Here is a 15202-nt window from a genome sequence, read left to right as displayed (position 1 = left end):
TGGGTCTCCCATGTGGTCTCAGACTACAAAGCATAGCGTTTTCACAGTACACGCCACCTATTGAGACAAAGTCATTCTGATTTGGAAGATGAAAAAATAGCAGGGCATGAAAGTTAGTCTTTTATTTATAGTCCACACTATTTAGAACTATAGAACATCATCTACAGAGAGCCTTTATACTCACTACATTGAGTTATTGTCACTTTTAAATTACCATAGACTTAGCTAAGAAACAGACTTATTTTCATGCCAACTCAAGAATGAGATGATCAGGCAAAGTCATCGACATATGCTTACAAATATCTCACTTGTGAAATGTTATTTGGAATAGTTCCATCTTGTTTCAAGATATGTTTCTTTTTTCTTGGGCAGGAGACCAAAGCTGACATAATTACTAGAGAGAATAAGAAAAGATTATTTGCCAAGGAAGAACAAAAGGAAGAAGAAAAATGGAATGCTCTGTCATTTTCTATTGAAGAGAAAATGAAGGAGAATTTAAGCTCTGGAATAAAGAACCTGGAAGACTTTTTGAAATCTTGTAAAAGTAATTCAGTGAAATATCGAGGTGAAATGGTAGGGTTAACCTCCTGCTTAAAAGCGTGGAAAGAATATTGCCGAAGTGAAGGTATATGATTCTGTTTCTTATTTTGCTGAATTGGAGAAATAATATGAATGTAATGATGATAGTTGTCATTTATTAACTGGAAATTTGTGTTAAAAGACTTGCATGCATTCTCATTTTATGTACTATTATTACCTCTATTTAATCAATGAGCAATGAAGGCTTAGAGAGTGTCCCAGTAGCAGATATGTAGCACATTCATAAGCACAACCAAAGACAGGTTTTAAAATAACTGAAATGTTATGAGCATCCTTAAGGGACTTGATAAAGACAGGGAGGTACCCAGGGAGAATTTGCCATTTACTTTTGAGACTTGAAGAATAAATCTATCCTTTCTGGATTAAATGATATGCATGACTAGCACACCAAGTTCTTCCAAAGTTGCTGTGGATTCCATGTGCTCTAGCTTGCAGTTTCTATAGCAGGTGTTAGAAAAGATAAAAAGAGGTAGAAAGAAGAAGATTAAGATGAAAAGGGGCTGGATAGGAATGTGTAGATTGGTAGCAGGTGAAATGATATGCCCTATAATACCTTCAAACCAACAAGTCTTCGGAGTAAACCCAGTCGGCCTGTCAATCTTGAGTATCTCCACAACTGAATTCGTTTAACACATAACTTCTGGATTCTCTCCCCATCTGCTCCTGCCACCCCTCATTATTCTATTACCTTTAATCACACAAAATCAGCCTCTCACTGTGTATTCCATCCTGGTGAGCAGCATAGACTTAGGTTTTGTTTTCCTCCACAATGAAAATGTTGAATCGGGATTTGCAGTTGGCAGTTATTAAGAAATATTAGATGCAATAGTGTCTTAAAGAAATAGTAGTCTGTTTCACTTGCTAAGTAATGTTTACATGCAGGCAGTTCAGGGCTGCTATGGCAGCTCCACAGTGTTGTCGGTAACCCAAGCTCCTCCATCTTTGTATTCCACTGTCACTGGCACATATCTTCTGTTCTTCAGTTTGCCTTCTATTCCTAGATGACTAACTTCTAGTAGATATTAGGGGAAAGGGAGGAAGGCAGAATTGTCTTATTCCAGTTATGTGTCTCTCATTTAAAGAGTTTTCCTAATCATTAACAACTTCTGCTTTGTTATCCATTATCCAGTACTTAGCCACAAGGCTGCATTTAACCAGAAACCGTGCTGGTAACATAGACCTTACTTGGGTACATTGTAGCTCCTAACTATATAGAGAAGCATATAAGGAATTTTGGGTGCTATGTGTTGAGTAAACAATTAGTAGTATTTGCCAAAGATCTCTCTATCCATGTTTTGCATTTACCTGAATTCCACCTGTCCTCCATATCCATTTCATAAAATATTTTTTCATAAAGACTTTCTCAAATAATCCAGTTCACATAACACGTATAATATTGTTCAATTTGGGCTGATAAAGTATTGTGCATTGTCTTTGTAAGTGAACTAGGAGTGCTTGGAAAATAAGAATTCTATCAAATTTTCTTTGTAGCCTCTTAAAACATTCAGAAAGTGTTTGATGATTTCTGTTAAATAGATCAAATATATATTGATTAGAAGAAAAGTATAATCAAAATGGCCCTGATATGATAAGCACAGGAAGATTAGCAGAGAGGAGAAATAAAAAGAATATACATGATTATAAAGAAATGGAACAGGATCAGTAAGTTGGATCTGCAGTTGGAATAGATTAAGTGACTTGAAGGACCCTAGTGACTACTCCAAATACTTACCTGTGGTCAGCAGTAGGACTCAATAAATACTGCTAAGTTTTTTTCTTTAAAGAATTATTTATTTTATTCATTATCATTATTATTGTTCTTCAGTTTGAACAAGGAGAGGGAGAGAGAGAGAGAGAGAAAGAGAGGAGAGAGTGAGAAAGAGAGAGAGAGAGACAATGCAGGCTGACTTGCTGACTTGCCATAGGACGGGCGCCACCAAGCCCCCTGCCTTGTTGACTTGAACTGCTATCAGTCATGTGGGAGTCGAGCACCTTAACCTCCATGACACCTGCTGGATCCAGAAATTGCTAAGTTTTAACCAGACATTTAAGGTTATACAAATATTTTTTTATTTGAATATAGTAGATGAGATATGAAAATGATAGGTAGAGAAAATAATTTGTTAATGGACTTATATGAATTTGAGGATTGTTTTGTTTTGTTTTTGCTATAGGGCATTTGCACTCATCAGAGAAAAGAGAGACAGAGAGAGGAAAAGACAGAAATCACTCCCCCCCAGGGGAGATGACCTCACTGTAATCCCTTCTTCTCCATTCTCTTCTCAAAATTTTTGGCATGCACACACATGTGCAAGGTGTGGTTTTCAAGCCACTAGATCTGGGACTCAAATTTCAGTTGGTCATGTTGGAATCCTGTTGCCTTAACCACCACACCACCTGCTGTCCCCCAAAACTTGAGTGTTAACAATCTATCATGAACTATACAAGCTTTCCCCCTTTTTCTAATACTGACACAGAGACTTCCCAATAATCCATAAAGATGTTGAAGTAATAATTGAACACTCATTTAATCATTTCTACTCCTGTAAGTGACCCAAAAGAGGGTCCATCTACATAGCAGGAGTCTGGTCAATGGACTATAGCATGTCAGTTTGCACAAGGGAAGCTTTGTTGTAAACCCACAAGTAGAACATCAGGGATTATTCCCATAGCTGTGTCTCCCCAAGATCTGGTGTGCCAAGGCTTTCATTAGGAAAAGAGGACAGGACTGAGGGTCATGCATGTGAAGGTGGGCTCTTGTTAGCAGAATGCAGTGGCTGGTTATGCTTCTCCATATGTCATATGTTATGTAAATGGAGCTGTAGCTCCTCTTAGGGAAGAGAGTTTAGTATTACAATGAGTAAAAGATCACCAAATTTGGTGAGGGTTTCTTTTCCCTTAATCTTTTCAGGCTGCAACCAGTTCAGGCTGGTAGGGGCTCCTGGCTATCCTCTATGAGGTCAAACTCCCTGTTAGACAAACTTAGACTGCTTGTGTTAGATGGTACTATTCTCTGCAGAAAGAAATCATAACCCACTCAGCTTATATCCCTAAACCTCCATTAATGCGAAGTAAAATTGTGAGTTGAATTAAGATTGATAGACTAAATAATTAATCTTGGATAATCAAAAAACATTATTTTTTGATGGTCTTTGTAGCAATTTATTGTCTGTTCTTTACCAAGGTGAAACCCCCAAAGATTTAAGTATAGCTGTTCAAATGATGAAAAGGATCCACTCTTTGGTAGAAAAATACTCAGAACTTTTGCAAGAAACAGATCGAAAACTCATAGCCAGATGCCTTAAGTATTTAGGATTTGACGAGTTGGCAAGTTCTTTCTATTCAACTCAGGTAATATTTTCAGAATAACTTCATTTTAATAGAGTACTTATTAGGCATACATGAAGTATCTTCCAATACAGGTATCTCTTTTACAGTTTCATTGTACTGAAAAATATTATCATCACTATCATTGTTAGTAATCAAACTGCTCAATGTTGACGTAATCTAGAATAAGAATATTTGAACAAATATTTGCTTGCACAAAGAGATTACATATGAGATCTCTGCAGACCCGTATAAGGAGCTTTATATTTAATTCTAACAAAACATCTCAAAACTGCAGTATGATTATTCAATTGTCTTTAAATATATATCAGCTTGTATCTAAAATACCATAATGTATAAATGAAAAATCTTTTTTTTTTTTGAGGTTTTTGCTATAGGGCGCGTGAGCTCACCAGACAGACAGAGACATAGAGAGAGAAAGCGAGAAATCGCCCCCCAGAGGGGATGGTCATGCTGCAATCCCTTCTCCTCCATTCTCCTCTCAGGATGTTGGGTGCACACACACACGTGCCCAGCGTGAGTTTTAAGCCACCGGGTCCGGGACGCGAACCACGGTTGACTACGTGGGAGTCCAGCGACATAGCCATTACACCAACTGCTGGTTCCCTATAAATGAAAATCTTGATGACTACTATTTTATTCACAATTAAGTTAATGATTTAAATGGTAAAGTTTTTACAAAATTTAAAAGGTGATAAAGTACTTTTCACAAAGGTGCTCAGTAATAAGTATTTTGATAATTTTACAATTTAAAATCACTTTAAAAATTGCCTTGGAAAATACTATAGGACACAAGAGATGACATAAAGAAGAAAAAGAATAAATATTCAATTGGCATTGGGCCAGCTCGATTTCAACTACAATACATGGGCCATTATTTGATACGAGAAGAGAGAAAAGATCCAGACTCCAGGGTCCAGGATTTTATTCCCGACACATGGCAGGTAATGAAAGAAATATACATAGATTTTATCTTTTCTTGTATGTGAGCTCAGGAGTTTCTCAATATTGTCACTCTACACACTATATTTCATATGAACTTCTGAATATGGACTCATGTCATTTCAAAGTGTTGTTGAAAATGTCAAATGTAGACAATTTTTTTTCCACTTAAAGAAAATGAAATTTTCATTGAATATATAGACCATGTTTTATTGGACTCAACTTTGATGGATTCACTTCCGTAGTTTGAAAGTTCTCTCCCCCTCCAAATGGAGCAACCCCCAGGTTTTTCCTGTGTCAACAAGATTTCATGTGTAAATAAATGGGTGTGCATAGAGAAATTAGGGTAGTTTAAGTAGACAGTTGTTTAGATAGTGACATACTACACCTGTTCTATAGTAGCTATTCTTTTATAATAGATGGACACTTAACATTAATGGTCACAAAATTTGGGAGAGTGAGTTGATGCATCCATTGAAAAAATGCAGAATTGCTAAAAGATTGAACATGCTTACTTATAAAAATGCAGTTTTGTAGATTTAGTCTACAAGACTGCTCCATTCAGAATCTGACACAATCTTTTTTTTTATGTTGATGATGCCACAGGGCCTTAAAAAATTCATGATTCTTTTTCAAGGGTAGGATGGCCAGTTTTTTATTTCAATGCAGGACATGAGGTAGTCAGTGCCATCCATTAATCCTATGATCATCGAAATACTTCTGGAGTATAGTTCACTCTTAGGTGTGACTGGAAGTGGACCAAGGTTATAGGAAGGGTAGTTGGGATTCTGAGATATGTTTTTCATCATCTGCCCATCATACAGGCTTATGATTCTTCACCTAGTCACTATTAGGATGAATAAAAGCATACACTTAAGGCATGAAGCTCCCACACATCCTGTAGAGAAGGGTATACCTGACATTCTTCTATATACTAGGTCACTGGGGAAGTTATGACAGTTTTCCATGTAAAAATGTGTCAAAACTTCCCCAATGTCCACTTTGATATTTCCCCTCCTCAGCCATTTTTTTCTACCATCCATCCCAAATATAAATACTAGCTACTCCTTAGAGTTTAATTTCTCAAAGCCATTTTGCATTTACTGCGTGACAACAATTATTTTAAAATCTACCCAATAGGAAGATAACTTTCTTTTGATACATTCTCCATTTTTCACACATGAAATCCACTTTTCAGATGCCTCAAAGCATGAAGAGTGATCTCTAATGAGATAATGATGTGAGTTCTTTAGATTTCCTGGACTTTCATTCATTTATTTATTTAATGTGCTTCTTCCATGTGTGAGAAAGAGAGAGAGCACCCATAACAGGGTTCCAACATCATAATACAACCCCAGCTTCAACCACTCTGAGTCATGAGCTCATATGTGCCCAGCCTACTCAGAGAGATCTCTGGACTTGAACTAGGGACTTTCCCAAGTGAGACTGCCTTGTGGAGCACTGTATTTTACCTTTACACCACCATCTGGCTCCACCTATAGATCTTCCTGTGTGCTTACAACTCTTGATCATGCATTTGAGGTTCAGAACATTGTACTGACAGTGCATTCATGTATTTGCTTAGTACCATGTTGTTCACGTTATTGACATCAATGGTGCTCTGAATTTCACAGCGAGAGCTTCTCGACGTTGTGGATAATTATGAGTCAGCAGTAATTGTTGCCCCAACATCCTCGGGCAAAACCTATGCTTCCTATTACTGCATGGAGAAAGTGCTGAAGGAGAGCGATGAAGGGGTGGTTGTGTATGTTGCTCCAACAAAGGTAGGGCTCAAGTGAACGTAATATCCTCTTTCATGCTTGGACTTCCTTTTTAAAAAATAATGCACATTATGGTCATGTGCTCGATCTAGTTCATTTTATTTATTTTTATCTTTAAAAAATTTTAGTTTATCATTTATTTGTATCTGTAAGTATCTGTAAGTCATTGTTATAAATATCACTTGTATTTTTGGTACATATTAAATTGTAAATAAATTTAAAAATTTTTTAAAGACTTATTTATTTATTTATTCATTCATTCATTCACTTTTAGTGTTTTTCACCAGAGAGACAGAGGAAAGTGATTTGAGCTGCTAGGTCTGGGACTTCAGCTGTGGTTGACCATGTGGGAGTCCAGCATCCAGCTACTAAACCACTGACTGGCCCTTTGTCAATGATTTTTGAATAAATTGAATCATTGTTTTTATTTTTAAGAATAATTTTAGCATAAAGCATGAAATAAATGTCCACAGGTTTCCACACACTTGGATTTTACTCTGCTTGATCCAGGGCATGGCTGTATTCACTTAGAATGCTTCCAGGGAAGTCTGCAAATAGAGCATTCATAAGTCTACCTTGTCTATCCCTTTGCTTGACCTTTTTCTTTCTATCCTTTTTCAACAGAGATTTTTGCCTACTGGGCGCATGTGCTCACTGTGGAGACAGAGAGACAGAAGACAGAAGACCTCCCAGGAGAATGGTCACGCTGCAGCACCTTCACCTCCATTTTCCTCTTGAGATCTTGGGCACACACACACACACACACACACACAGACACACACACACACAGGCCTGGTGTGAGTTTTAAGCCACCGGGCCTGGGACTCGAATCACAGTTGACTATGAAAAAGTCCAGTGACATAGCCACTTCTCTCTAAGCCTTGGTCATAAAAGTATTTAGCAACTTTTTTTTTTTTTTTCTGATGTATGGGTAATAGTTTCTGTTTTTCCTTCTGATGAAGACATTATTTTCTCACTTAACTTTAGATTGAGGGTTATGTTGAGGTACATATGCATGGTCAAATAATCACAAAGAAGACTCCTACTGTGGCAAGTGCCTATAATTTCAGTTACTAGAAGGCTAAGGCAGGAAGATTTCAAATTTCAGGACAGTTTGAGGAACATAGTGTGACCCTATCTCAAAAAACTGTATCCCAAGACCAACAGATGGCATAGTAGTTATGTTGCTGGATTCCCACATGGTCAACAGCAGTTCAGTCCCAGACCAGCAGCCTAAAACACATGGTGGGCACGTGTGCATGTGTGCCCAAAAATCTCAAGAGAAGAACAGAGAAGGGATTGTGATATGACCATTCCCCTGGTAGATGATTTCTTACTTTCTGTCTCTCTGACTCTTTTTTGTCTCTTTGGTGAGTGCACACACTCTGTAGCAAAAATCTCTCTAAAAAGAAAAAGTATCCCAAAGACAGCACTTTAGTGTATTTAAAGTAAGTGAGTAGAAGAAAGGGGTTATTAAACTTACTGCACTTATAGCAAGACACTTTTAAATAGTTCTTGTTGTCCTCTGAAATGTCATCAATTCATATGTGATTATGTGATTATACATTTCCCTTGTCAATCAGGCCCTTGTCAATCAAGTCGCAGCAACTGTTCAGCATCGTTATACCAAAAACCTGCCAAGTGGGCTAGCTCTATGTGGCGTTTTCACGAGGGATTATCGTCATGATGCCCTAAACTGCCAGGTAGGGTATATTAACCAATGCTCTTGTTATCAAATTGTATAACAGTATTTATATGTCTTTTTGACTAGAAATTCAGTATCTTTATGCGGTCTTGTGAAAATTATTTTTTTGAATTCATGAAAGAAGAAATAACTTTGCAGACAATATGTTTTTATATTCTAGGGTAAGAAATAGAACTCAGTTTTGTCTAAGAATAATTACATTTTTTTAAGAGAGCTTTTTTTGCCATAGAGCACATGCATTAGCCAGAGAGACAGAGAGAGACAGAAAGTGAAAAATCACCCCTAGGGGGAATGGCCACACCACAATCCCTTCTCTTCCATCTCCTCTTGGGATTTTGGGCACGCATGCACACATCCTGGCATGAGTTTTAAGCCACCGTGTCTGGGATTCAAACCACAGTCAACTACATGGGAGTCCAGCAATGCAGGCATTACTCCATCAGCTGGTTCCAAAAACAATTACATTTTGATTTCAGGTTTCAGTTATAGTTTATTACATCAGCTTGGTTTATAAATAGACTTAAAATGACCTGAAAAATTCTGTAAGTCACAAAATATTAATAAACACCAATTTATCAACAAGATAGTTTCCTCTTTATCGATCCCACAGATCAATAATTAAGATTGAGCAAAAAAGTGAACATATAATTATAAAACATTGTGTGGTAGACATGGAGATGTGCTATCTAGATCACCTTTCAAAAGTGAACTTGTTGCCCAGATGTGAGGAATGTGGTCAAGATAGACACCAACTGTCAACTCCCCCAGTTCTGCCTCCACAGTCTTTATCCTGTAGCTGAGCTAAGCAGACATATAAACAATAGGCCATTTTGGCTTGATATGGAGCAATTCATTTATTCTTTGTTTTAATTGCCAGAGGGTATGTGCCTTTGCCAGAGAAAGAGTGAGAGAAAGAGAGAGAGAGAAACCCGCCTCCCCACCACCACCAATGAGGAATGATCATGCTGCAATGCTTTTTCCTCTAATTTTTCATTCTGTCAGGATCCTGGGTACACATGTATGCATTATGTTTTTCAAACTGCCAGGGCTGGGACTCAGCCCCGTTTGGTCAGGTGGAATCCAGCTTTCTCTGTGCAATGCTTAACCACTGGACTACAGGGCCGATGTGGGAACAGGTTTTGAAGAACCCAATCTGTGACAATGAATAATTTTTATTTTTAAACTCTGAATGCTCATAAATAAGAATTTAAATTTCAAATCCTTTTATTTTTTTTTTACCATTTTGACCCTTAAAAATTATTGTTTCATATGGCCCAAAATAATGTATCATAAACTGAATAAAACCAACTTTCAGAAGCAATATTATATCCTACTGGTAGGTGCATTTAGGACCCACAAGCCTATTTTATGTAATTGTACAACCGTGTCTGCCCATAGGCAGTGCTCAGAATGCTAGTTCACACACTATTATTATTTTTAGGTACTTATTACAGTGCCTGCCTGCTTTGAAATCCTGCTACTTGCTCCTCACCGCCAAAAGTGGGTGAAAAAGATCAGATACGTTATATTTGATGAGGTAGGTCTGTCATTATTTCTCTGGGTTAATTTTCTAAGGTGCATAAACAATGCAATGAAGATTATAGCTGCTTTAGGACATCTGCCCCTTCCATGGAATTCAGACTAGGGAAATATTTCCTCCTGAAAGTTCTCCCTGGTGAATCACAATCAGATTTTTAACTTCCTTCTCCTGTTTAGTAGTATTTCTAATACTCAACTGTATATTGGTGCATCCTCCAGAGCACTTTGTGGACAGAAACCTTGTTTTTATTTGAGAGATTTTTGCTATAGGGTGAGTGTGTTCACCAGAGAGACAGAGAGAGACAGAGATACAGAAGGTGAAAAATCACTCCCCCCCCTCCTGGGGAGGATGCTGCAATCCCTTCTTCTTCTCCAATCTTCTCTCAGGATTTTGGGCACACATACAAACACTCCTAGCATGAGTTTTAAGCCACTGGGTCTGGGACTCAAACCATGGTTGACCACAAGGGAGTCTACTGCCTTTACCACTACAGCTACCACTGGCCCCCCAAAACCTTGTATTTTTCACTACTGTTTCAAGGGCAACAGAGTTCATCCATCGTGGTTTAAGTTGCCCTGCACAGAGATTTTAAAATTGAATCTTTGATCTCTTAAGAATTTGGATTCTAAGAATTATGTCAATTACATAAGTCATTTTTGCATGTTACTGTCCAAACAAAAAACAAATGACACACTCAAAATAGAGTAAACTTATGTAACAGCATTATTAAGAATAATTCCCAAAGATATGTAAACCATTACAAAATAATTGGCTTTTGCCATAGGGCGCATGCACTTCCCAGAGAGAGACAGAAAGAAGGAAAGAAATCACTCCCCGAATCCCTTCTTCTGGAATTTTGTGCATGCACGTATATGCATCTGGCATGAGTTTCAAGTCACAGAATCTGGGAATCGAACAGTGGTTGACCATGTAGGCGTCCAGCACCTTAACTACCACACCACCTGCTGGCCCTTTATTTGCTATTTTTGAATCACCTTCTCAACTGAGAATTTTCTTTCTTTATAGGTTCATTGTCTTGGAGGAGAAATTGGAGCAGAAGTTTGGGAGCATCTGCTTGTCATGATCCGATGTCCCTTTTTGGCTCTTTCAGCTACCATAAGTAACCCAGAACATCTCACTGAGTAGGCTTTAGTTCCAGTTTGGACAGAATGCTATCTGTTTTAAATGTTTGAATTTCATACTTCTTATGTAACTTCTGAAGAGTTTCATAACTCTCCTGTGTATTGAATAGCTTAGCTCTGGATTTCCAGTTGTCTCTCCAACACCTCCTGGCAGATGCTACGCAAAGCCATCTTCTGTAAAGGAAAAGCAAGGACTTTCCTAGTCAGATAGGCAACTGAGTAGAAAATTTCTGTTCGTATCTCAAAAATGGTTAATCAGAAGTGATATATTTGTGGGTTTATTTTTTAAAATATTTTTGCCTTTACTAAAAAATAAAATAATAAAATGATGGATAAGGCGGTGGAGTGTCAGCAATTCAACCTGACTCACATGGGAAGATCCCGGGTTTACAACCTTGGGCATGTCTGTGTGTCTGGAATTCAGGCTGCTGAGGCTGGATTGCAACAAAGAGACACGGTTGAGACTACCTGTCTCTTCCTTTCTCTCTCTCTCTTTCTCATGGAATAAGAAGATGAAGACACTTAAAAATAAATGAAATAAAATAAAATGATATAGTGGCACACTCAGCATTAGACCATGATGATCATGGTCTTGATAATTATTCCTGTCCTGGAGATGTTTAAAATGGTAGCAACAGGGCCAGCCAGTAGCCTGGTAGTCATGGTGGTTGGATTCCATGTGACCAACTGCATGGTTTGAGTCCTGACTCAATTGTGGGAAAAAGACAACCACTCTGGCTGTGTGTGCATGCATGCCCCAAATCCTGAAAGGTGATAGAAGAGAAAGGATTGTGAGATGACCATGCCCTCGGGGGATGCTTTCTCACAAAAAAAGATAGCAAACCTTTATTAGATGAAAAACACGTATCATTTGTCATTGGGCTTGTTTTTTTGCCCACTAATAACAATTATAGCAAAGACCCTGATAATTCCTTCTATGTGTCAGATGCGATTCTAAATGCTTTGTAGATACTAATTTATTTAAAATACCCAGCAACTTTTATGATTTACTATTATTTCCATTACTACTATTAAACTTTAATAGTATTTCTAATGTGAAAATTATTATTATTTTCATTTTAAAATATGGAAAGCCAAGCACAGAAAGATCAAGTGATTCAGCCAAAAGCCACAGGTAGTAGTAAGGCGATCAGGATCCAGAGTCTATTCTTCTGAGTACAATTGTTAAGGCACAGGAAATTTTCTTTACTTAGATGGTCTAATTTTATAGGAAACATGAAGTTATCAGGAAAGTCACAACGTATTTTTTTATGCAAAAGTGTGCATGACTTTCGTAATAACTTGATAGTTTCATATCCTGCCCAAATAATCTCCTCTTGGGATTTTGGGCACGCATGCACACATCCTGGCATGAGTTTTAAGCCACCGTGTCTGGGATTCAAACCACAGTCAACTACATGGGAGTCCAGCAATGCAGGCATTACTCCATCAGCTGGTTCCAAGAACAATTACATTTTGATTTCAGGTTTCAGTTATAGTTTATTACATCAGCTTGGTTTATAAATAGACTTAAAATGACCTGAAAAATTCTGTAAGTCACAAAATATTAATAAACACCAATTTATCAACAAAATTACATTTTTTTTTTTGGAGAGGTTTTTGCTATAGGGCACGTGCGCTCGCCAGACAGACAGAGAGAGACATAGAGACAGAAAGCAAGAAATCACCCCCCAGGGGGGATGGCCACGCCACAATCCCTTCTCCTCCATTCTCCTCTCAGGATCTTGGTCAAGATAGACACCAACTGTCAACTCCCCCAGTTCTGCCTCCACAGTCTTTATCCTGTAGCTGAGCTAAGCAGACATATAAACAATAGGCCATTTTGGCTTGATATGGAGCAATTCATTTATTCTTTGTTTTAATTGCCAGAGGGTATGTGCCTTTGCCAGAGAAAGAGTGAGAGAAAGAGAGAGAGAGAAACCCGCCTCCCCACCACCACCAATGAGGAATGATCATGCTGCAATGCTTTTTCCTCTAATTTTTCATTCTGTCAGGATCCTGGGTACACATGTATGCATTATGTTTTTCAAACTGCCAGGGCTGGGACTCAGCCCCGTTTGGTCAGGTGGAATCCAGCTTTCTCTGTGCAATGCTTAACCACTGGACTACAGGGCCGATGTGGGAACAGGTTTTGAAGAACCCAATCTGTGACAATGAATAATTTTTATTTTTAAACTCTGAATGCTCATAAATAAGAATTTAAATTTCAAATCCTTTTATTTTTTTTTTACCATTTTGACCCTTAAAAATTATTGTTTCATATGGCCCAAAATAATGTATCATAAACTGAATAAAACCAACTTTCAGAAGCAATATTATATCCTACTGGTAGGTGCATTTAGGACCCACAAGCCTATTTTATGTAATTGTACAACCGTGTCTGCCCATAGGCAGTGCTCAGAATGCTAGTTCACACACTATTATTATTTTTAGGTACTTATTACAGTGCCTGCCTGCTTTGAAATCCTGCTACTTGCTCCTCACCGCCAAAAGTGGGTGAAAAAGATCAGATACGTTATATTTGATGAGGTAGGTCTGTCATTATTTCTCTGGGTTAATTTTCTAAGGTGCATAAACAATGCAATGAAGATTATAGCTGCTTTAGGACATCTGCCCCTTCCATGGAATTCAGACTAGGGAAATATTTCCTCCTGAAAGTTCTCCCTGGTGAATCACAATCAGATTTTTAACTTCCTTCTCCTGTTTAGTAGTATTTCTAATACTCAACTGTATATTGGTGCATCCTCCAGAGCACTTTGTGGACAGAAACCTTGTTTTTATTTGAGAGATTTTTGCTATAGGGTGAGTGTGTTCACCAGAGAGACAGAGAGAGACAGAGATACAGAAGGTGAAAAATCACTCCCCCCCCTCCTGGGGAGGATGCTGCAATCCCTTCTTCTTCTCCAATCTTCTCTCAGGATTTTGGGCACACATACAAACACTCCTAGCATGAGTTTTAAGCCACTGGGTCTGGGACTCAAACCATGGTTGACCACAAGGGAGTCTACTGCCTTTACCACTACAGCTACCACTGGCCCCCCAAAACCTTGTATTTTTCACTACTGTTTCAAGGGCAACAGAGTTCATCCATCGTGGTTTAAGTTGCCCTGCACAGAGATTTTAAAATTGAATCTTTGATCTCTTAAGAATTTGGATTCTAAGAATTATGTCAATTACATAAGTCATTTTTGCATGTTACTGTCCAAACAAAAAACAAATGACACACTCAAAATAGAGTAAACTTATGTAACAGCATTATTAAGAATAATTCCCAAAGATATGTAAACCATTACAAAATAATTGGCTTTTGCCATAGGGCGCATGCACTTCCCAGAGAGAGACAGAAAGAAGGAAAGAAATCACTCCCCGAATCCCTTCTTCTGGAATTTTGTGCATGCACGTATATGCATCTGGCATGAGTTTCAAGTCACAGAATCTGGGAATCGAACAGTGGTTGACCATGTAGGCGTCCAGCACCTTAACCACCACACCACCTGCTGGCCTTTTATTTGCTATTGTTGAATCACCTTCTCAACTGAGAATTTTCTTTCTTTATAGGTTCATTGTCTTGGAGGAGAAATTGGAGCAGAAGTTTGGGAGCATCTGCTTGTCATGATCCGATGTCCCTTTTTGGCTCTTTCAGCTACCATAAGTAACCCAGAACATCTCACTGAGTAGGCTTTAGTTCCAGTTTGGACAGAATGCTATCTGTTTTAAATGTTTGAATTTCATACTTCTTATGTAACTTCTGAAGAGTTTCATAACTCTCCTGTGTATTGAATAGCTTAGCTCTGGATTTCCAGTTGTCTCTCCAACACCTCCTGGCAGATGCTACGCAAAGCCATCTTCTGTAAAGGAAAAGCAAGGACTTTCCTAGTCAGATAGGCAACTGAGTAGAAAATTTCTGTTCGTATCTCAAAAATGGTTAATCAGAAGTGATATATTTGTGGGTTTATTTTTTAAAATATTTTTGCCTTTACTAAAAAATAAAATAATAAAATGATGGATAAGGCGGTGGTGTGTCAGCAATTCAACCTGACTCACATGGGAAGATCCCGGGTTTACAACCTTGGGCATGTCTGTGTGTCTGGAATTCAGGCTGCTGAGGCTGGATTGCAACAAA

At 38.1% G+C, this 15202-nt stretch overlaps 1 protein-coding gene across 2 annotated transcripts in view; it reads left to right on the top strand.

The window, feature by feature from the left end:
• The first annotated feature begins 485 nt into the window (after positions 1–485).
• Positions 486–15202, top strand: part of LOC102498884 (DExD/H-box helicase 60) — a 61002-nt gene continuing 46285 nt past the window's right edge. Inside the window, exons 1-7 of one of the 2 annotated variants that reach the window (XM_027766789.1) lie at positions 486–625; positions 3785–3951; positions 4737–4892; positions 6525–6674; positions 8255–8374; positions 9818–9913; positions 10943–11058. In XM_027766789.1, the coding sequence (XP_027622590.1) occupies positions 571–625; positions 3785–3951; positions 4737–4892; positions 6525–6674; positions 8255–8374; positions 9818–9913; positions 10943–11058 (860 nt within the window). In that variant the 5' untranslated portion in view covers positions 486–570. Of the gene's footprint in view, positions 626–3784; positions 3952–4736; positions 4893–6524; positions 6675–8254; positions 8375–9817; positions 9914–10942; positions 11059–13516; positions 13609–14637; positions 14754–15202 lie in introns of those variants that run through there. The other variant, XM_027766790.1, reaches the window with a different exon arrangement.

Source organism: Tupaia chinensis, unplaced genomic scaffold (genome assembly GCF_000334495.1).
Source record: "Tupaia chinensis unplaced genomic scaffold, TupChi_1.0 Scaffold143687_1, whole genome shotgun sequence".
Lineage (NCBI taxonomy): Eukaryota > Metazoa > Chordata > Mammalia > Scandentia > Tupaiidae > Tupaia > Tupaia belangeri.
This window is presented reverse-complemented; position numbering and strand designations above follow the sequence as displayed.